The following is a 19,530-nucleotide window of genomic DNA, read 5'->3' on the forward strand; positions in this document are numbered from 1 at the left end:
CACACACACACACACACACACACACACACACACACACACACACACACACACACACACACACACACACACACACACACACACACACACACACACACACACACACACACACACACACACACACACACACACACACACACACACACACACACACACACACACACACACACACACACACACACACACACACACACACACACACACACACACACACACACACACACACACACACACACACACACACACACACACACACACACACACACACACACACACACACACACACACACACACACACACACACACACACACACACACACACACACAAAACGCAAGCAAAACGGACGCAAAACGGACAAACACGAGAATACCGCCCCAGGACGGAAAAGGGCCACCAAGGGAGAGTAGGTGCGCTTTTCGTACAGGATTGCTGGGATTCTAGACTACTGGGATTCTAGACTGGGTTTACGGCGCAGGTGGTTTGCCTTGGTCGCCGGGCATAAAAGCACTACAAAATTGCGGGGGCGGGAGATGGGGGGGGGGGGGGGGGGGGCAGAGTTCTTCCCTACGCTCCTGAGATTGGGGGAATTTTCATACTCCCGATGGGCTTGTAGTACTGCCACATGCAGCAGTTACCAGTGAATATGCGAACATATAAGCGGCGTTTCTTTGTACGAGGCCTGACAAACGCCATTTGGCTTCCGGGGTCGACCCCGTTGCACATCTGTTGAAGCCGCTGTTGTAATTGCGAGCTACCTTATAACTTACCGTTTCAGTGCCGTAATGATTATGTGGTACACTAGCTGCCACCATCTTTCTAAGCGTGGCATCCAGTGTACAATATTTTAGGCACCGCAGCAATGTTCGAAAAGCGCGCATTTATTTTGGTTAGTGGAACGAAACCAGAACGAAACGGCAGCACTCATGAATTTCTCTGCAAATCGCTCATGGCAATCTAAGGCGTGCTTGTAGGCTTTAGGAATGGCTGATTCTTGGAGAAAGACGCACAACGTATGTCTATAATGTTTTCTGAGCTCTTCAGAAGAAATCTTGGGCCGATCCACAAGAAGCCATAAGTCTGCGCCACAGCTCAAGTCAAATCCAAAGAGTTGTTTCGTTCCCATTAAAGTGTACCAGCGATGTTTGTCTCCAATGTTACGGTAATTCAGAACAGCGTCGTTCGTTTCCACGTCGCAGTTTGAGAAATCCCAGAGGGAACCAGAGAACGGTATGTTTTTGAGCGGCCTACCTTTGCTAATCACGCGCTTACGGCGGCAGCATGCCTTGTCTCGTAGGAGCGGCCGTCGCTTTTGTTTACATTATGTTGCACCAGTGACAAACGGCGCGAACAGCTGTTCGCAGGCTGACCCTTGCGTAAACAGCGTCGTCCTCGCCGCTCAGCCGACGCGCTTGTTCGGGTGTATGTAAACATGTTAAGGGCCGTTAGGGTGTATGTTCATTTGCTAAAGGTTCTGTTATGGTCCCGTCACGAAAACGCTGATCCAGCTCCGTCGCTGTCTCTATTGCGCACTGCAGCGTTGCTCTGTTGTGACCTACCTAGGTGACAAAAGAAGCCGTTGTTTTGCGTGGCCTGATTGTAACTCCGAGCTTCTGCGCTTATTGATGAGCTCCCGAGAATGTGATGAATATGTCTCGTCAGAAGAGTCTAGTTTTGGTGATGCGTTTTGCTGACTAGCATTGTTGTGACAGTGCTTTCTTCCCGGTGATTATAGATGGCCAGATCTGCTGGGGTCTCAGAAGGGCGCGGTTGAACCTACACATGGTTCAGGTGTGGGACGAGAGTTGATTCTACGTGACCAGTCTGGCATCGAGGGGTAAAAACGTACAAGGCGTAGGGGGAAAGGGTAGGGAGTGCGAAGCTGCAGTGAACGGGAACTGTTGGTGTTTCATCTCGATGGTCTCTCAAAGTGGGTGAACTGCAGGTTGGTGACTCTGAACAGGAGAGCTTTTGCTTAAGTTCAAGTCCAGGCAGAGCCAGTGCAAAGTACAAGAAACAGATTCGAATTCAGAGGAACATTCACAACCCCTTTTGTCACAAGGCTTGGAATCAAATTGTGTGAAATGAGAACGGCAACAAAGATTCAAGCTCAGTTCCAAGCACCGTGTTGTGTTGGCATTGCTAATCACCAACAGCAAGGAGGGGGGGTGAGGCACACAAGTTTAATACTGTTTGGTTTTGAGTCTTTGATAGGGAAGGGGTGCTACTCAATCCAGCTCTGGCAGTGGTCAAGGTCAGCCTGAGATAACCGGCAGAAGAGCTGATATCTCGTGCTGTCAGTGTTGTGGTATGGGGATGGAGGCCAAGTTATCAGCCGGGCTGTCAGTGAAATTGTGAAGAGAGTTGGAGCAAGGATGCAGCCTTGGGGGACACCAAAAAGGACTGTGGCAGGAGCTGAGGAGGTGCCACGATAGAGTTCATGGTGTGTCAGCCGAAAGAATGAAGTACTCATTTTCGCAAAATACAGCTCACAAAACAGTGGGAAAGCTAAGGGAGGGGCACGAATATAACAGACCATCTTATTGATACAGCACTCTTACCTACTTTAAAAAATTCAAAAAAAAAATGCAAAAGGCACGACTGTGGGAAGTTGCTTTCAACCTGCCCACTTTTTATACCCACCTCCAGGAATTCAAGTGCTTTTGTCAGAAAAGTTATGGGTGTCGTGATCACGCTGTCTTTATTTCAGTCTGTTTTCCATGTGTTTACTAATTCATTAGTCAACTTGTGTGCTACAGAGATGTTGGCTAATGGTTGCGTTTTAAATTTTTACACTGCACCAACCAGTGTGAGCCTGTTCAGTGGCATAATGTAGAAAAAAATGGTTTCGAGTGGTTTGGCTGGGCAGTGCTCCGCTGTTATACATAACTGCGCAAAAAAGTTTGCAGCAGGTTGCTGTGTGTTCTGTTGGGCATGTTTCACCTCGGCAAAAAGGCAATTTGTGAGGGTGGTCTGTGGGGAGGTTTCAAGGAAAACAGTCCGTATAAGCAGCAGCATATTGCCTGCAGGGAAATATTGTGCAAATATATTATAAGACCCGCCGCGGTAACTCAGTGGCTAAGGCATTGCGCTGCTGAGCACGAGGTCGCGGGTTCGATTCCCAGCCGCGGTGGCCGCTTTTCTGATGGAGGCGAAAAGCAAAAACGCCCGTGTGTATGAGATTTCGGCGCATGTTAAAGATCCCCAGGTGGTCAAAATTAATCCGGAGCCCTCCACTACGGCGCTCCACATCACCTGCATTGCGTTGGCACGTTAAACCCCACAATCAATCAATCAATATATTATAAGGAGCATTTGTTTTTCAGTGTGCCAGGCATTTACAAGAATGTGAACAACTTATTTACATTGCACTCGTTGCAGCAACCTTCCAACGCTACCATAATCATTGCACTTATCGTAATTGGCTAAAATTTGTTCATTTCTTTTTAGATTGCCGATGTTAGAGAATGGGCTTATAATGGGGAATAGGAGGCGAGTACTAAACAAAGCTAATTCAGTTGATAAAAGGTAGGTCTTGTTTTTGTTTAGAGATATGCGTCGCCAAAGGTTGCCCTTATTATGTTAGCATTCTCTGTCATTTTATGCTCTTTTTTCTATAGTGCAGGTTTTTTTCAACACAACTCCAGGTTTATGATAATCATTGCTCAACCTCAGGGGTGTTTTATGACCACAACGGAATTGCGCTCTCAACAAACCAGACCCCTGTTCTGAGGACCAGTTCGCACCGGGAGATCGATGACAACGTACACCGGTCACCATTGATGAAGGGTTTGTGCTGCTCACAGCATATCACCACCTTTCACCGATCACGCGATGACCATTGTTAGCTTGATCTGGGCTTCATGCAGTTGCTTTCTGTGCATGCACTCTACTGCAATGCACTGTTCCCACCTACCAGTATCGGGTAGATGCAAGAGTGTAGCTACTCCATGGATAAACCCAGCCAATCTCCCTCCCCTTAGTTCTAACTCCGCTCCAACTTGGTTTTTTCGCACTTTGCGAAAGCTTTGCTTTAAAGGAGCCATGAAGACAAAATACAAGTTGGGTTGATTAGAAAGAGTGCTTAGTCCCGATAACAATGATACCAATATCATCGCAGTCTTCGAACAAATAACGGAGATATTAACGAAAACGTGTGAAGCAGTCGCGACCCCCGAGCCAATTTCCCGCAACTTTTCTTTAACGTCACGGAACCTTGTTTGTGCGATTGGCGGCCGTCTAACTGACCTGCCGCGACGACACATGACTGGACGTCTGTAATGGGGCCTCCAGTTCCATGTGACTGCATCACTTGAATGCTAACGGGCAGTTGACGCACTGAAAATTATGTGTTATCGTTGGCCCATGTGACGTCATTCTTGCTCATTACACGTCACTATGGCGCAAAATTTGAACGTTTTTAAATACTTCTCGCTTTTTTTTCGTTAAAAAAACATCTTTTGTGGCTCTAATGGAGCTGAGTGAGATACTGAATCCTAGTTCTTTCAGATTAAACGAAGTTGTATTTTCTCTTCATGGCTCCTTTAAATCAAGACTTGTCCGTGAAGCCTTACTGTTGCCTCTTCTTTTTCTTTTCGCAGACTCGGAAATGACGGCCTGATTGGTCGAGCGGTAGTCCGCATGGAGCCACACGAGCTGGACCCGGCCGGGGTGGGCTACCGGGGAGCGCCGCCCCAGGAGTTCCTGGTGTGCCCCCCGGAGTGCTGCGTGTCCTCCACATCCGAGGTGGCGTCCGCAACGGAGCGGTGTCGTGTGTGCCGCCAGCTGCGCGCCAGCTTCTTCTGCGACGAGTGCATCCGCAACGGGGACTTCACGCACACGCAGGCGCGGTACCCCGAGAGGTGGGCCACCCCGCTTTCTTCATTGCTGTGTGGGAGGGGCCTGTGGGGGACGAGAAAGAGTGTAGCCAGATTTTTCAAAGGGTATTTTTGTTCTGTTAAACGGCAGCTCTGGCTCTGCCTTGGCTACTTTAAGGACAAACTCACCCCTGTTTTTCTGAACAAAAAAAAAACAAACAACCTTTTTTAGCCAGTTTGCCCAGCATCAAACTTTAAGAGACCGTGAAGGTGGCGCTCTTCTTCACTACAATTGAAAGGTTTCTTTGGGGGAAACAGGTGAAAGGTAGGCAGCTGCTTTGCCACACTTGTAATGCAATGCGCCTAGCTTTGACAACTGCCCGATGCTGACCAAATTAGGTGGTTAAGTAACATTGTGGGATTCCAGCTGAAGGTCATGGTGGTTCAGATAAAAATAGCATTATACCCGTGCCACACGTACACAAAAAAATGACATTACCGTATTTTCCGGTGTATAGGTCGCGGTTTTTTTCTGAAATTTTCGTTGGTGCGTCTTATCCACCGGTGCGACTTATGTATGGAAGTATTCCGGTTCGCGGCGGCCGCGCGTGGGCAGCGCACGTTAGGAGACACAGCTCTATGGTCAAAATGAATCCGAAGCCCACCGCTACTGTGTTTCTCATAGCCCATATGTCGCTTCAGGACATTAAATCAAAGAATTAGCAGTTTATTCCAGTCGAAAACAATGATAATGGCCTGCGACAACCGCTCGGCACTTTCTGCCATACGCAGTAACTACAGTTCAGAATAAATTCAAAGTAATATCAAACTGGGTAGCAAAAATAAAATGCAGCTTATAAATTATCACAGAGAGTTACTCTGAAGGAGGTAAACGTGTTGCAAATTTTTAAAATGACAGCTTGCTGATAAGTATCGATTTTCAGGCCGCTTCCGGTCGCGTCACTTCCGTCCGCCATGACACCTTTATTGCGCTGATTTACGACAGCACGCAAGAGACGCGCGACGTTTGGAGAGGTGGCCAAATGGGTCTCCGACTCTTGGGACTCCATTTCTACAAAAGCAGTTGTAGCCGGGTTCATAAAGGCCGGAATGATCCGTTCCGCGAGTGGTGACGATGTTGGCGAAGAAGATATCAGTGAGTCGGAGGGTGATAGCGATGTGCTGGCGGAACTCCCACTTGAAGTTGCTTAATTGTTTGTTAGCGAGTCGGAGGAAGAAGACTTCGATGGTTTTGCCTAACGCCGTTTGTAAGTACATGCCATCTGTGTGTATCAATAAACCATTTTTGAGAACTTTGTTCTTTCAAGACTTTGGATGGGAGATGCACGTGTCTAGCCCTCTTCACCGGGCGATGCGCTGATAGGCGGCGGCCGCCGCAACCATGTACTTTCGCCGCTCTTTCTAACGATCTGATCCACTGTGAGTTTACCTAATTAACAAGTGCGTCTTGTACACCGGTGCGTCTTATACACCGGTGCGACTTATATACTTTTTTTTTCGGAAAAACTGTCATTTTGAGGGGGGTGCGACTTATACAAAGGTGCGACTTATAGACCGGAAAATACGGTAAGTGTTTTAAGGCCTTAAAATACCCGAATGACATTATTTGGGTGGGCCGTGCTACACGTGAAAACACAAAGGCTGTTAGGCATGATGGGAATGATGACCAAAAAGAAAAATGCACTCATATTTTAGAAGTTTTTTAACAAAGAGAAAAACATCTTGTGAGGGTTTGAAATGCTTTTTGTGAAAGAAAATGTTATGAGAAAAAGTGTTCTCTAAAAAATGGTGTGAGCCATTTCTAAAAGTGGCTTCAGCAGCTGCTGTCGCCTGCCAGCCGTAGCCAAATCCGAAAAATTCAAAATAAGAAGTGACATGATGTTTTGCCTTTTGCCGCTGTTTTAATGGACTTCGTCTTCTTCAGAAATTCACCACCAAGAGTGCACAAAAAAATCGTCCCATTTTGAAATTTAACTACGTCTGCGCATCAACACTCTGGTGCTGAGAGTTTCGTTGGTTTCATTTGGTGCCCATTGCGTTAAAGAGTAGACAGATTTCAGGCGTTCGTTACAGCGAATGAGTTGTGCGGAACTTCTTAATGGCATTATCTTATTTATCTTAGTATCGTACTTAGATCTTACTATTTCTTACTATATTAATTAGTTAGTATCTTATTTAACTTAGTATCTCAGTTATCGTATACTAAGATAACTAGTTTCAAATTTCTTGAACATCTTGCCAGGATGCGTAACATTTTTTCGTCCTGTTTTCTTCCCTGATGAACAGGTTTGCGGAGAAGAAGCTGCGTTTGATGCAGTTGCAGCGGCACAAGGCATCTCTAGAGAGCAGGTCTGGAAAAATTATTTTTCCTTGCATGCTGCTCATGTTCTGGGTCCGGGGGGTTACTTGGTGCTTGTTTCAGGAGTTCAGGCCAGACTCAGGCCTTTTATCAAAGTGTGAGTATACATGTTCGTGCAGGAATGTTTGTGGTTGCATGGAAATGAAAGATTCAAATTCGAGTCAACTAGGGAAAAGTGCTTTAAAGGAGCCATGAAGAAAAAATACAAGTTCGTTTTATTCGAAAGATTTCATGTTCAATAGTGCCCCCAGCGCTTGTCTGGAAGCAAACGATGCTTTAGTCACTGACAAATTAATCAATTTAAGCTAGAATTTTGATTCTCGTGCCAAAACGTGCGTTTGAACGACGTTTGCAATGACATCACAAGAACAGGTCTTTCAGCTAAACTTGGTGTGGAGTGGAGACTTGCTTACTGTTAGTCAACCTAGATGGTGCCACCACACCATTGCAAGCCATTTTCTGCCTTTGGTTTGTTTGTGTTAAAAATATTAGAGGAAGAAGAGGTAGCTTGGCAGCTGCCTCCTGCAATCACCATCATTGTACAGTTCCATCCGCCATTAAAACGAATCACCCACGTCCCGCGGTCCCCTGCCTCGGTTCTTCAACAAAATGGTGCCGTGACCAGGATGGGAAGATCTACACAGTTGAAGAATGGAGTGTGCGGACCGCCATCAACGATGACGTGAGTTGCACGGCCACGATGGGACTGGACTGTGATCACTGACCACGGACAGCAGGCGTACATGACTACCGTAGGATCAACTGAGGGCTTGCCAAGCGACTAACGATCAGGCGCCCTCACCACCGCTACCGACTTAACGGACGCCTGCCGGGACCAACGAAAGGAACGGCTTAGGTTTCTCGCCTACCATGACTCTTCTCGGCGACCTACCGATTTTAACGACGCCAGGCATCGACATGGAGGCCCTTCGCAAACGAAGAAGCCTAATCCGCAACGCCACCACCACACTGATCAACGACATAAAATCACGGATGAATGACGACATACCATCAATGGGTGAGCTAATTTCCCTCAGGAAAAGCCTAATGAAAAAACATGAAATACTAAAGAAACTGGACAGTGAAATTGAAGAGTATGTCGAACTGGATGATTTAGAAAAAGAATATGAAGCCGCCTTTGAATTCGAAGATCTCACCCTGTTGACAAAATTTAGAATGGACCGGTTGTTCCCGGAATTGGAAAAGTATTCTACAGATGACATTGTTGCAATAGCCCTAAAAAAGCAGGATGATATCGTAAACATTAACGAAACGACTTTCGAAAACAGTCACCTCCTAAACAAAAACAGTGATTTTACGACGTCTTTGAAAGAACCTCATCATGAACCGGAACACAGTCAAGAAGTTGTTTCCTTCAAAAAAGAGATTAATTCATGGAATAAGGAAATGGAGTCACCTGATTCTGTTGCTCTCTCAGACGACTGCAACCCCAACGATGAAATTTCCCGATTACCGACAACAAAAAGGACGAAGAACCCGATCACCGAGAACGCTGTACAGGAACCTGCAGAGCCGTCTTGTGTGCAAGGTTCTAGCTGCAAGAAAAGAAGATCAAGGCGCATGGAAGGACCTAATGAAGGACCAGCCAAACCACAGGTTAACGCAAAAGCACAGCAGAGTTATCGACACCACAAAAGAAACTCTGGCTTACCCATGGAGACGCCTAATAGATGCCATCACAGCAGCATGGCTTCAGAGGGCATTTCGCTTACCAAGGTAGAAAGTAACAAAGATCTGAAAACCCCTACGTCCAAACGAAGGCCGCGCAGACGGCATAACCGAAATGCCCTACGATGTGCTGGCGAAAATTCTCCAAACGCGGCTTCACCAAAGCACGTGACGAAAGGCCGACTGATCGGTAAAACGAAAAGGAAAAGAGAAGCATCACGAAGAAGAATCGTACACATGGAAAGAGTCGGGCAGCGCGTCAATTCCTCGAAACGACAAACGATCCTACGCTCATGCCACATGAAGCACGCACGAACACTGCCAGCTCATCCAGGAAAGACGACGGTCAAGACAAGCCGCGTGCCCTGGCCCAACTCCACAAAACGCAGGTGCCACAGAAGGTGGAAACATAGGTGGAAGCAGAAGATTGAACTCTCAGTGGGCGGCTAACACGGACCTGACGTCTTTTCTGATTAACACGGACCGGTTAGGGAAATTGGGCAAGAGTGTTTTTGATGTTGGCTACAGATAAGGCAGGAGAGCTGGATAACCACTGAAAAGTGACTCCCGACATTAAGTGACCGTTCCTTTATTTATCGGCCGGCCGGGAGGATGTTAAAAATATTAGAGGAAGAAGAGGTAGCTTGGCAGCTGCCTCCTGCAATCACCATCATTGTACAGTTCCATCCGCCATTAAAACGAATCACCCACGTCCCGCGGTCCCCTGCCTCGGTTCTTCAACAGTTTGTGACCGCATTTAAACATGGCTTGTTTTTGTTTATGGGGAAAATAATCTTTCGTGAAACATGGGGCTCGCTCGACAAAGTAAGACACCCTCGCTTGCGTCAGTCGGCCAGTGTCGTCCGAGACAACCCCAAAGCCCCGCAGTCCTGTGCAGCTAAACCAAGCATAGTGCACGCAGTACCAATAGCAGTGCGCATCGGTACTTCTATATTTACGTGTGCTTTCGTAACTTCCACTGTTTGTCCCACCATTCTTAGTGCTTTAAAAATAGCTCGTTCGGCACGCTTATAAGCTGTGCCTAATTTGCGTTTGCTTTTGCTGGCCTCCGCCAATCGCAGAGCTGGCTAGTATGGCATCGTGGGTTCTTGTGCAAGAAATGAGCTAGTGGGTCGCACGGCCATTCCCTTTTTGCTAATTATACAGCTTATTTGAGCAAGGTTTATGTTAAAAGTGGTGTCAGCATGATTCTAACGAGGCAATCTTTTGAATGAATCAAACTTGCATTTTGACTTCGTGGCCCTTTTAATTAAGCAAGTTTGGTTTGCGTACAATAGAAATCACCCTCCCAGAATTGCATACAGTTTGTACTGTTGAATACGCTCTTCATAAATGAAGATGGTGCAACAGTCAGTGTGCCTTCGTCGTAGAAAGTCTTGGCTGAAATCAGTCAGAATTAATCTAGACCACTTTGCTGTGTCTTAATTGCGCAAACTGACGTAGTTTTGATGGTCGCATTAAGTGTCCCGTGTTTCAGAAAAGCCACTGTTGCCGGTGATGTTGACCTTAAGCAAAAAACCAGCGCGAGCAAAAAATCCCATCGTGGCATTTGAAAGCTTTGGGGTTTGTAAGGCACTACCCCAACAGGCAGTGTGCAAACAGGAGTGGAAAGTTTTCACCACTCTGAAAGTTTTCTAGCTATGCAAATGGGTCGGTGTGGCCCCATCGTGTTCCACTTTTAAAAGCGCTGCCTAAGTATTCTCCAAATTTTTGGCACACAACTTCCCGTCACCGTTTGGTGTTGTTGCTACTTTGCAGAATCCTGGAGACGTCGCAACCAGTGCTTAGAAGAGAAGGTCTGGTAAGTCACAGTGCTTTTTGATGCCTACTGAACACTGTCAGTGTTGAGTGAAATTTTGAGCAGAAAAATGAAAAACAGGGACAAAAGGTTGCGCCAGCTAATTTTCTGCGAGGTAAAAAGCGTTAGCTCCCGAGTGGCAGATTTTTTCGAAGCCTTTACATGTGCTTCACTAATGTGATGAGGATTTTGTTTTTCTAATTTGGCCAATAGTTAGATGTCAGTCAGTGTTGCCTGTCATAGGTAGTCACTGTAAATGTGACATCGTAAATCTTTTTTCTGCTAGAACAGCAGTTGCAAGTCTCTAAAAGGCTCCCCTCCCCTCCTCCCCTAGGCAAAGGGAACCTAGCTCTCCACACGCTATACAGGGTGATCAAAGTTAAGTCGACAGGTTCTTTAAAAATTAGGCACTTAGATGCACGTGAAGACTACCTCTACGTTCAGGTTATGCGCCGAGGGGGACACAGAATGAGGTGGTAATTGTTGATGTCGGTGGCATAATTACCTAAAATTGAATAATTGACTTTTTTGGGGCGGCAGTAAGTAGGCATGTTTGTATTGGAAAGTTGGACGCAATCGTGTTTCTACGCAGTTTCATTTGGCAGAATTCTCCTAGCGCATTCATGCTACGAGATATCGAAGTGCGAAGTTTAATTGCTGTTGGCATGATTACGCATGCTAGGCAGTGAAGACCAGCGCAAAGCTCCTCCCTTTTGTGACGTGCGTACTGTGTACGTTGTTTTGTTGGACAGTGGGGTGGAGGCACAGGCAAAAGTGATAACTGGCACCCTTTCAGTCTTGGCTGGCGTTATTGCAATCTGCAGTACGCGGAACCGCTATCAAAACCGAACAAAAGGAAGGAGCTTTGCTCTGGTCTTCATTTTCTAGCATACGTAATCATGCCTACGGCAATCAAACTTCGCACTTCGATGTCTCGGAGTATGGATGTGCTGGAAGAATTCTGCCAAATGAAACTGCGTGGAAACACGATTGCGTCCAACTTTTCAATACAAACATTCCTGGTTACTGCCGCCACTAAAAAGTTAATTATTCAATTTTAGTTAATTAAGCCACCTTCTTCAATAATTACCACCTAATTCTATGTCCCCCTGGGCGTGTAACCTCACTGTATAGGTGCTCCTCATGTAAATCTAAGCGTCTGTTTTTTAAAAATCCTGTTGACTTAATTTTGATCACCCTGTATTTGCGGCAAACAATGCAGAAAGGGTGTCGGATATGCAGAGATTGTGTGGAACACATTGTGTCACTAAACTGTCGCCATCCAATCACTGTGCGTGCCCACTGAGCTGCCGTATTGTGACCCTGCTCTTGGCGTGCTTGTCAGTTGCACTCCCAGTTCGCTACAAACGTCTTCAGAGGATTTGGGACCATAGAGGCAGGCCTCTCAATAGTGGTAAGCCTGCCTGAAGGGGCAAAGATGAAGCGGGAAGAAGTGATCCATTCATGTCCTTGTTTTCAAATCCTAAAGTGTTCACTGAGGGGGTGCTGTAGGGTGGAATTTTTTCTCCCCTGGTAATGCTGAGAGCAGGTATAAGTTTAAGGGGTAGCCCTACAGGCCAGAGTGTGTGGCATGGGACGTCCTTGCTGGGTGTCCTAGAAGCGTAACATTCATTGGTGGAAAGGAAGAGGGAAGTCGTAAAGGTAGCTTCAATTAGGAAATACGGGCGCTGAACTAAATTTAGTGGACTGGTAGATGTGTCATCGTGTGTGACGCACAAACAGCCCTGCCGAGATGTGACTAGGCATAGCACAGCAAGAATGTCCCAAGTGTGGCTGTCACCTGTGACGCTGTGCTCAATGTGGTGTCGTCACTCCCAAAGAAACGTAGGCATTCCATGTTCCACTGAGACTCTGGCGCGTCCAACATTGCCTAAAGGGGAGTGCCTTTTTGAGGGCAGTATTGGATGCCTAATTAGGGTTGCCACCCTTCCCGAAAAAAATAAATAAAAATAAACGGCCCTTCGGGGCAGGAGGGGGGGGTCGTGGTATTTAGAAGGTTGAATTTGCGTTGAAAAAAAAAAAGAATCCATGTTTTCTGACATGCAATGCCGTATGCATTGTAGCGTTTTCCTGGAGAGGAATCAACATAACGTTTGTACTGAAAGTTACTGAAATTTTGGTTATTGATCTGAATGTTCTGCCCTGAAGAGAAGCCAAGCCGCACATACTTCGTCCATTAAAAGCTCTTTTTTTTTGCATCTCGCCCGCGCTCGCCCGCATGTTTTCTCTGCTCGCTTGTCTTTGCGCAGCTTGCCGACACCTATTTATCGTCGTAGTTGTTGAATTAACGCTTGTAAAATGCCAAACAAATAACTAATCGCGGCACGATGACCGAAAAATCGGCCAATGACGGCCGGTTTTAAGTACAGACAGGCAACCGGCCCACTGTCTAAAAAAACCGGTCCGGCCAGTCAAAAACCGGGAAGGTGGCACACCTATGCCTAATGCAACTGCATTGTCCTTGCAGAAGGAGGCCATTCAGAGGACTCGGGAGAAGGTTGCCTATCTCCGCGTCATCCTTGAAGACATTAGGAAGAGCGGCGATGAGGGTGAGTGCAACCGCCTCGCTTGTCTCATCTCACTTGGTGAAAGGAAGCGATTGAACTTTGCTTTTATTTTCGTCGTTTTTTTTTCCCTGTCTCCCTTTTGCTAGTGCAGCTATTTCTGCAGCCAGCTTTCTCTCTCTGTAAGCTTTTGGGTGTCTGTAAATTGGGTTCTCAGGAATTTGGCTGGAATGCTGATTAATAAGGAAGCCCTGACGCTTCCATCAAATCAGGTGTTAAGTAATAAATACAGGTTTTCCCGCTCAATTTAATCCAATCGGCATACAATTTAATCCAGTGGCCAGCCAATTTAATCCAAGCGCCATCTAATTTGATCCAGATGCCACGTAATTCAATCCAGATGCCAGTGAAGTTGATGCAAGTGCCAACCAATTTAATCCCTTCACCAGCCAAATTAATCGAGCTATCAGAAGGATGTTCAGGAGTGTTTTGTGTGAAATTAGGCGCAGCTTTGCAGAGTTTGTAGGCGTGGAGTGGCGAAAACGTGGTGTTCCTTGATACATTACGTGCAAAATATCATAGGCGCGCAGCTTAATTAATGGACATTTACTAACACCGGTAGACCAACAGAGCAGTCTCGTTTGATCCGTTTGTGTCGTGTGCTGATCATTTGAGAGATCGTCAGAAGGATTGTCTGCTCGCGTAACAAGACGCTGGTAAATCTGCTGGCGTTACAATACCGAGCAGCCGATACTTCTGAAGATCTCGCAGATGGTCAGCATTCACAGATCTCTGAAGATCTCGCAGATGACCGGTGTTCGTAAATGTCCATTAAGCTGCACGCATGATATTGTCATGAGCCCTTTCCCCTTGTCCCGGTCGGGAAACAAGTGGATTGCTGTCGCCACCGACTATGCAACGCGTTACGCTATCACACGTGCCCTCCCCACCAGCTGTGCCACAGATGTAGCCGACTTCCTCCTACACGATGTAATCTTGCTCCACGCGGCTCCTCGTGTACTGCTTACGGGCTGTGTGTGGTATATCTTATCTCAAGTTATAGATGACCTCCTTCGTTCCTGCCGTACCAAGCACATCCTTACCACCGCCTATCACCCACAGACAAACGGGCTTACTGAATGCTTTAACAAGACGCTCACAGATATGCTCGCCATGTACATGCCCGGGGACCACCGTGACTGCGACGTACCACTACTCCACGTTACTTTTGCTTATAATTCTTCTCACCTCGACACTGCTGGCTACTCTCCTTTCTTTCTCCATTTTGGGTGCAACTCTGCCTTGCCATTGGACACCGTGTTGCCTAACTTGGGGTCGTTGACAACCAAATATGCGCAAGACGCGGTGGCGCATGCTGATTTGGCCCGCCATGTTGCCCGCGCCAGGATATCGACAGCGCAAGCAGCTAAGAAGGGGCGCTATGAGCAGCACCATCGCAATGTGTACTTCGGCCCTGGCACTTTAATACTCCTGTGGACCCCATCACTCCATGTCGGCCTGTCTGAAAAACTGCTCTGCTGTTTCACAGGCACTTACCGCATCCTACGCATTGTAACTCATGTGACCTACGAAATTGGACCCCTCACACCTTCGCCGTCATCTCATTCAACATCGCAACTTGTGCACGTCTCCAGTCTGAAGTTGTAGCATTCCCGCAATCCAAGCTGCCTCTAACCTTGTTCCGTCGTTTGCACCAGGCCGGTTTTCTCTTCGCCGGAGGTTATGTCACGGGCTCTTGCACCTTGGCAAAGAAAAGGACTTCAAAAAAGGAGCGAAAATTATCGAGGTGTTCAGTTATGGCCAACCTCTCCTCCAGGGATACGCGCCACTGCACTGGTCGGAAGCCAAGCTGATACATAGCCTTGGAAAAAGGAAACGATGATGCTGAGAGCCTTGCAGACGCGCACACTGTTCCTTGGACATTGGAGCTGCCTTAGCTACCGGCTTGTATTTGCGTGTTAATGCATTGTATTACAAACAGTGCCTTCACTGCCACACCACAATATTTTGCACATAATGGATCAAGAAACACCACGTTTTCACCACACCACGCCAACAAAGTCCAGAAAGCTGCACCTAATTCCGCACAAAACACTCCTGAACATCCTTTTGATAGCTGGATTAATTTGGCTGACGAAGGGATTAAACCGGTTGGCACTCAGATTAAATTCACTGGCACCTGGATTGAATTACATGGCATCTGAATTAAATTAGATGGCCCCTGGATGAAATTGGCTGGTGCCTGGATTAAATTGAGCGGGAATACCTGTAGTTACCCTCTCCTCATCAGAAGCTTTTTTCTTCTCAGCTAATTGGTAGTATGCAAGCTCCAACTCAGAAAATGTTTATGATATAAAAGTCATGGGGAGTGAGTAGCTGGTGGTTTACTGGTGCACTTTGAAAATTCTCTCTTTTCAAGCCTTTGTCTTGTAAATTGATTGCAGGGTTTAACGCACCGTCACAATGCAGGCGATGAGGTGTGTCGTAGTGGAGGGCTCCAGATTAAATTTTGACCACCTGGGCACCTTTAATGTGCGCCGAAATCTCGTACACACGGGCGTTTTCGCTTTTGACCTCCATCAGAAAAGCGGCCGCCGTGGCCGGAAATCGAACCCGTATCCTTGTGCTCTTTGCCTTGTACAGTGTTACAACCAGGGTGTCGGAACGAAATGTTTCTCGTTTTGTTTCTTGTTTCATTTCATAGAGAAAAGTTAAGTTTCGTAGCGGTTCATAACGGTTCGTGTTTGCGCAAAAAAAAAATGAGAACAAAAATTAAAAAGAAAAACAAAGAGCGATGTTTATTGATTTTTGGTAAAAATTTAAGTGGATAAAAGAGCACTCACAACTGCACACAAAAACTGAAGCACTTCTTCAGACACATCTTATGGCACTGAACATTGCCTCAAAAGCTGAACGTCCTCAAGTGTCACAGCTGCACACCAAAATGCAAGCACTTTTTTAGACACATCTTATGGTGCCTGAACATGACCTCGGAAGCTGCACGTCCTCAAATGTCACTCACAAGTGCGCACAAAAAGTGAAGCACTTTTTCAGACACATCTTACGGCACTGATTATGACCTATACGCAGCACGTCCTCAAGTGGGCTTGGGGAAAGGCGAGACCTCTGGTCAGATAAAATAAACTTTAGCTACGATAATGCCCGCTCCACGCTGACTTGGGTGGCTGGAACACCAAGGGCTACCTGCGCTCGAAACGACCGTCCATTTTTTGTGACAAGCTCGATGCAGCTTTTCATTCGGCCATCCTCTGCCATTTCAAGTGAAACGCTTCTTGATGAAGTCGGCTGAAGCATGCTTGATATGTCCACTTGCCTGAGCTTTGCAGCAGAACAGTCTTCATCCCCGCCGGATGCAACACGCTTTGTGGACACGGCTTTCTCGGCGCGCAACGTGTCAAAAGACCTCTGGGTGGCGCCGCTGCAAATGGCGCTCCAAGTTTCCACAGTGATCTCCAGAAACTACATGCTGGCAGTCGTTAATCTGGCACGTAGATTTGTTCAAGATGCTGTCATAAACGAAAAATCTTTGAGCGCAATTTGTTATGTCGCACCCCATCGTAATGAGGTGCGACTACTGTTGTGCTGGAAATCAAGCTGTTGCACTGAAGCGGGAGTGCTTGTGTTTAATGGACCTTTCTTCCAGTACCGGTCCTGCTAGCGGTCACCACGGCGAACCTTAGGCATGTCCCCAGAAATGTGTGGCTTTCGGGGAACCCGTTCACGAAATATCCTGGTCCTGCAGTACCATCCCTACCCCACCGTCACCCCTGCCTTTCACATGAATGTCACGATAGCAGGCGCACACTCGCGTGACTAATCTGCAGTGGCCAAATCGCCCCTTTTTCTTCATGTTTTTCATTTTCGTTGCTCCTTCACTGGTAGCCAATTAAGTGCTCGCGGCATGGTCAGCCTCAAACATTTTTGCCTCTTTTCTTTAAAAGCCTTTTTTTGTGTGCCCAAACGAACTCACTGAGAACTGTCCGAAAAGAGGAAATAAGAACGTGCAGCCCTAGGAGGAATAGCCACTCCCCAAGCAGCAAGCTCAGGGGACACCCTTTTGTTTGTTTCGTCAGGGGCCACTTCCAAGAATGGCGGCTGGCAGTCCAAGCATGCGCAGATCGCTACTGGGAAAAGGTCCATTCAATCAGCCTCAAAGCAGCTGCACAAGAGCGCACGTACTCGAACGCATTTTGTACTCAAACCGAAAACCGAAACGTTTTTTTTTTTTTTTTTCTATTGCTCCGGAACGAAATTATAAATAACGTTTCGTTTTCGTTCTGGCTAAAAATATCGCTTTTTCGTTTTTCGTTCCTGGTTTTCATTTCGTTCCGACACCCTGGTTGCAACGATAAATGGGCGCCTTTAAAAATTTTTCCCAAGTGAACTGTTCCTCCGTTCACTGTCAGACTTTACATGAAGGTCACACTTTGTTGGTGTTTGTTTAACGCCGAAAACAATGATGACACCCACCTGCTTTCTAAAAAAACAAATACAGTGGAACCTCGATAATACGTACTACTTTTAAGGGACCATGCAAAGGGGTCGTATGACTGCAGGGTCGTATGATCGGGGTAGGGGTAAATGTTGACCTGGTAGATGGTCTCACGTGACAGTTGGGCTAAGAACTTATTTAATCTACTATATTTAGCATGTTCTCATGTAATTTGCAAACCCCTAACTTGCATCCCAAGTTTCTAAAAAAAGAAAGAAACGCCTATTTTGTGCCCCCCCCCTTCCCCTCCATGGCGTCTCCGCTATCCCTCCAGCCATGCGCCACGCACGCGCAAGATAAACTGGAAGGCCAATGCAGCCGGGCAAGTTCAGAGGGGAAAATGCGAGTGTCTGAAACTGCCATGGCCAAGCGGAAAGAACGATAGCACAAGGCGGCAATGGAAGAAAGGCAGGAAAGAAAGGAACAGAGTGACAGTTGGCTTTGAAAGACACTGATAAGCACCTACCAGCCTGAGTGCGCGCCCTACCAGCCTGAGTGCGCGCTTGGGATCAGGCAGCCATGCCTGCTTTTTTTGTGGCATGAGACCGGAAATAGACCCCTCCACGTTGCGGAAAAAAGGAGAAAACTTCTCGGCCTGTGATATACCACAGACCGCCGAAGAGAACACCATAAGGCGCTCCCTTCTCTGAAAGAGAGCGTGCAACTTTCTTTGCGTTGTCCGCAGTCGAGTTGAGAGGGAACAATTATGCACGATTTTTTATCGCACATAGTTTCAAATGAATTTTCATGATTCTTGCGGCAGGAGATTGCTGGGACAATAATAGGCTTTACCCCAAAATACATTCCGAGTAGTCGATGTTCAGTGCCCTTTAATATCATTTTCGTGTGCAGTGAAAATGTGAGTCATCAAGTGTGACAGAGAGGAGGGTTCCTTCGTTGAGCTCACGCAGGAACGCTTGCGCCTTAACACCCCTCTCCCCACGCCTGCAGGGCAGTCCCGGCTGGAGCAGGTGCGTGCAGAGTGCGCGGAGGCGGAGCGGCTGGCGTCGCGCGTGCGGGACAAGCTTTCCACGCGGGCCCAGCAGCTGTCGGGGTTGCGGGCCTCCCTGGGGGCCAAGCGGCAGCGGCTGGAAGAGTGCCAGCGCCAGAGGCAGGCCCTGGTGCACTCCTACGTGGCCGACCTGGCCAGAGACATCTTCACCCTCGAGCCAGGGGGAGGGCCGGAGGAGCAGCAGCAGCAGCACACCACCACAGCGTGGGTGCAATGAAGGGCGGGTGGCATGTGGGATGATTCAAAGACTGAATACGAGTTTGTTTTTACAAAAAGGCTGCTCTATCCGACGACAAGGATGCCAGTTTTATTGCAATGTTCGCACAAATAATGAGGGTACAGTGGAATCTCGGTGATACGAATTCGGTTGATACGAATTCGTTGTGATACGAATTTTCGAAATTCCCCGGCCAAAATGCATTGTGTGCAATGTAAAAAAATTCGGATGATCCGTACGCATTTATCACTCCGGTGCGGGTGATACGAACGCGCGAGCAGACGACTGCGGCGTGGGCGGGAGTGTCGGTGCGGCCGTGCGGCCTTGGTTGTACGCGGGCACAAAAGCATTAGTCCTCCCCCGCTGACGGTAATCCTCCTCGTGGGGAGGTGCTGTTCTGAACGAACCGAACGACCGAACATTTCGCCCTCTCGACGCCTGTTCTTTCTCCCTCCCTTCTTTTATCTCCCGCTGCAATCTCTTCTCTCTGTACCTTTCGTTTCCGCTGGCTGCAGCTCGCGTGCCTCTAGCTTCCTTTTTTT

At 47.4% G+C, this 19,530-nt stretch overlaps 1 protein-coding gene across 1 annotated transcript in view; it reads left to right on the forward strand.

Moving 5' to 3' along the window:
* Positions 1-1,066: 1,066 nt before the first annotated feature.
* LOC144166316 (beclin 1-associated autophagy-related key regulator-like) overlaps positions 1,067-19,530 on the forward strand; it is a 49,535-nt gene continuing 31,071 nt past the window's right edge. Inside the window, exons 1-6 of the mRNA XM_077695842.1 lie at positions 1,067-1,225; positions 4,597-4,857; positions 7,120-7,182; positions 10,661-10,703; positions 13,189-13,270; positions 18,711-18,975. Of these exons, the coding sequence (XP_077551968.1) occupies positions 4,637-4,857; positions 7,120-7,182; positions 10,661-10,703; positions 13,189-13,270; positions 18,711-18,975 (674 nt within the window). The 5' untranslated portion in view covers positions 1,067-1,225; positions 4,597-4,636. The remainder of the gene's footprint in view (positions 1,226-4,596; positions 4,858-7,119; positions 7,183-10,660; positions 10,704-13,188; positions 13,271-18,710; positions 18,976-19,530) is intronic.

Source organism: Haemaphysalis longicornis, unplaced genomic scaffold (assembly GCF_048455015.1).
Source record: "Haemaphysalis longicornis isolate Haplotype H1 unplaced genomic scaffold, Haemaphysalis longicornis Haplotype H1 scaffold_168, whole genome shotgun sequence".
Taxonomy (NCBI): Eukaryota; Metazoa; Arthropoda; class Arachnida; order Ixodida; family Ixodidae; genus Haemaphysalis; species Haemaphysalis longicornis.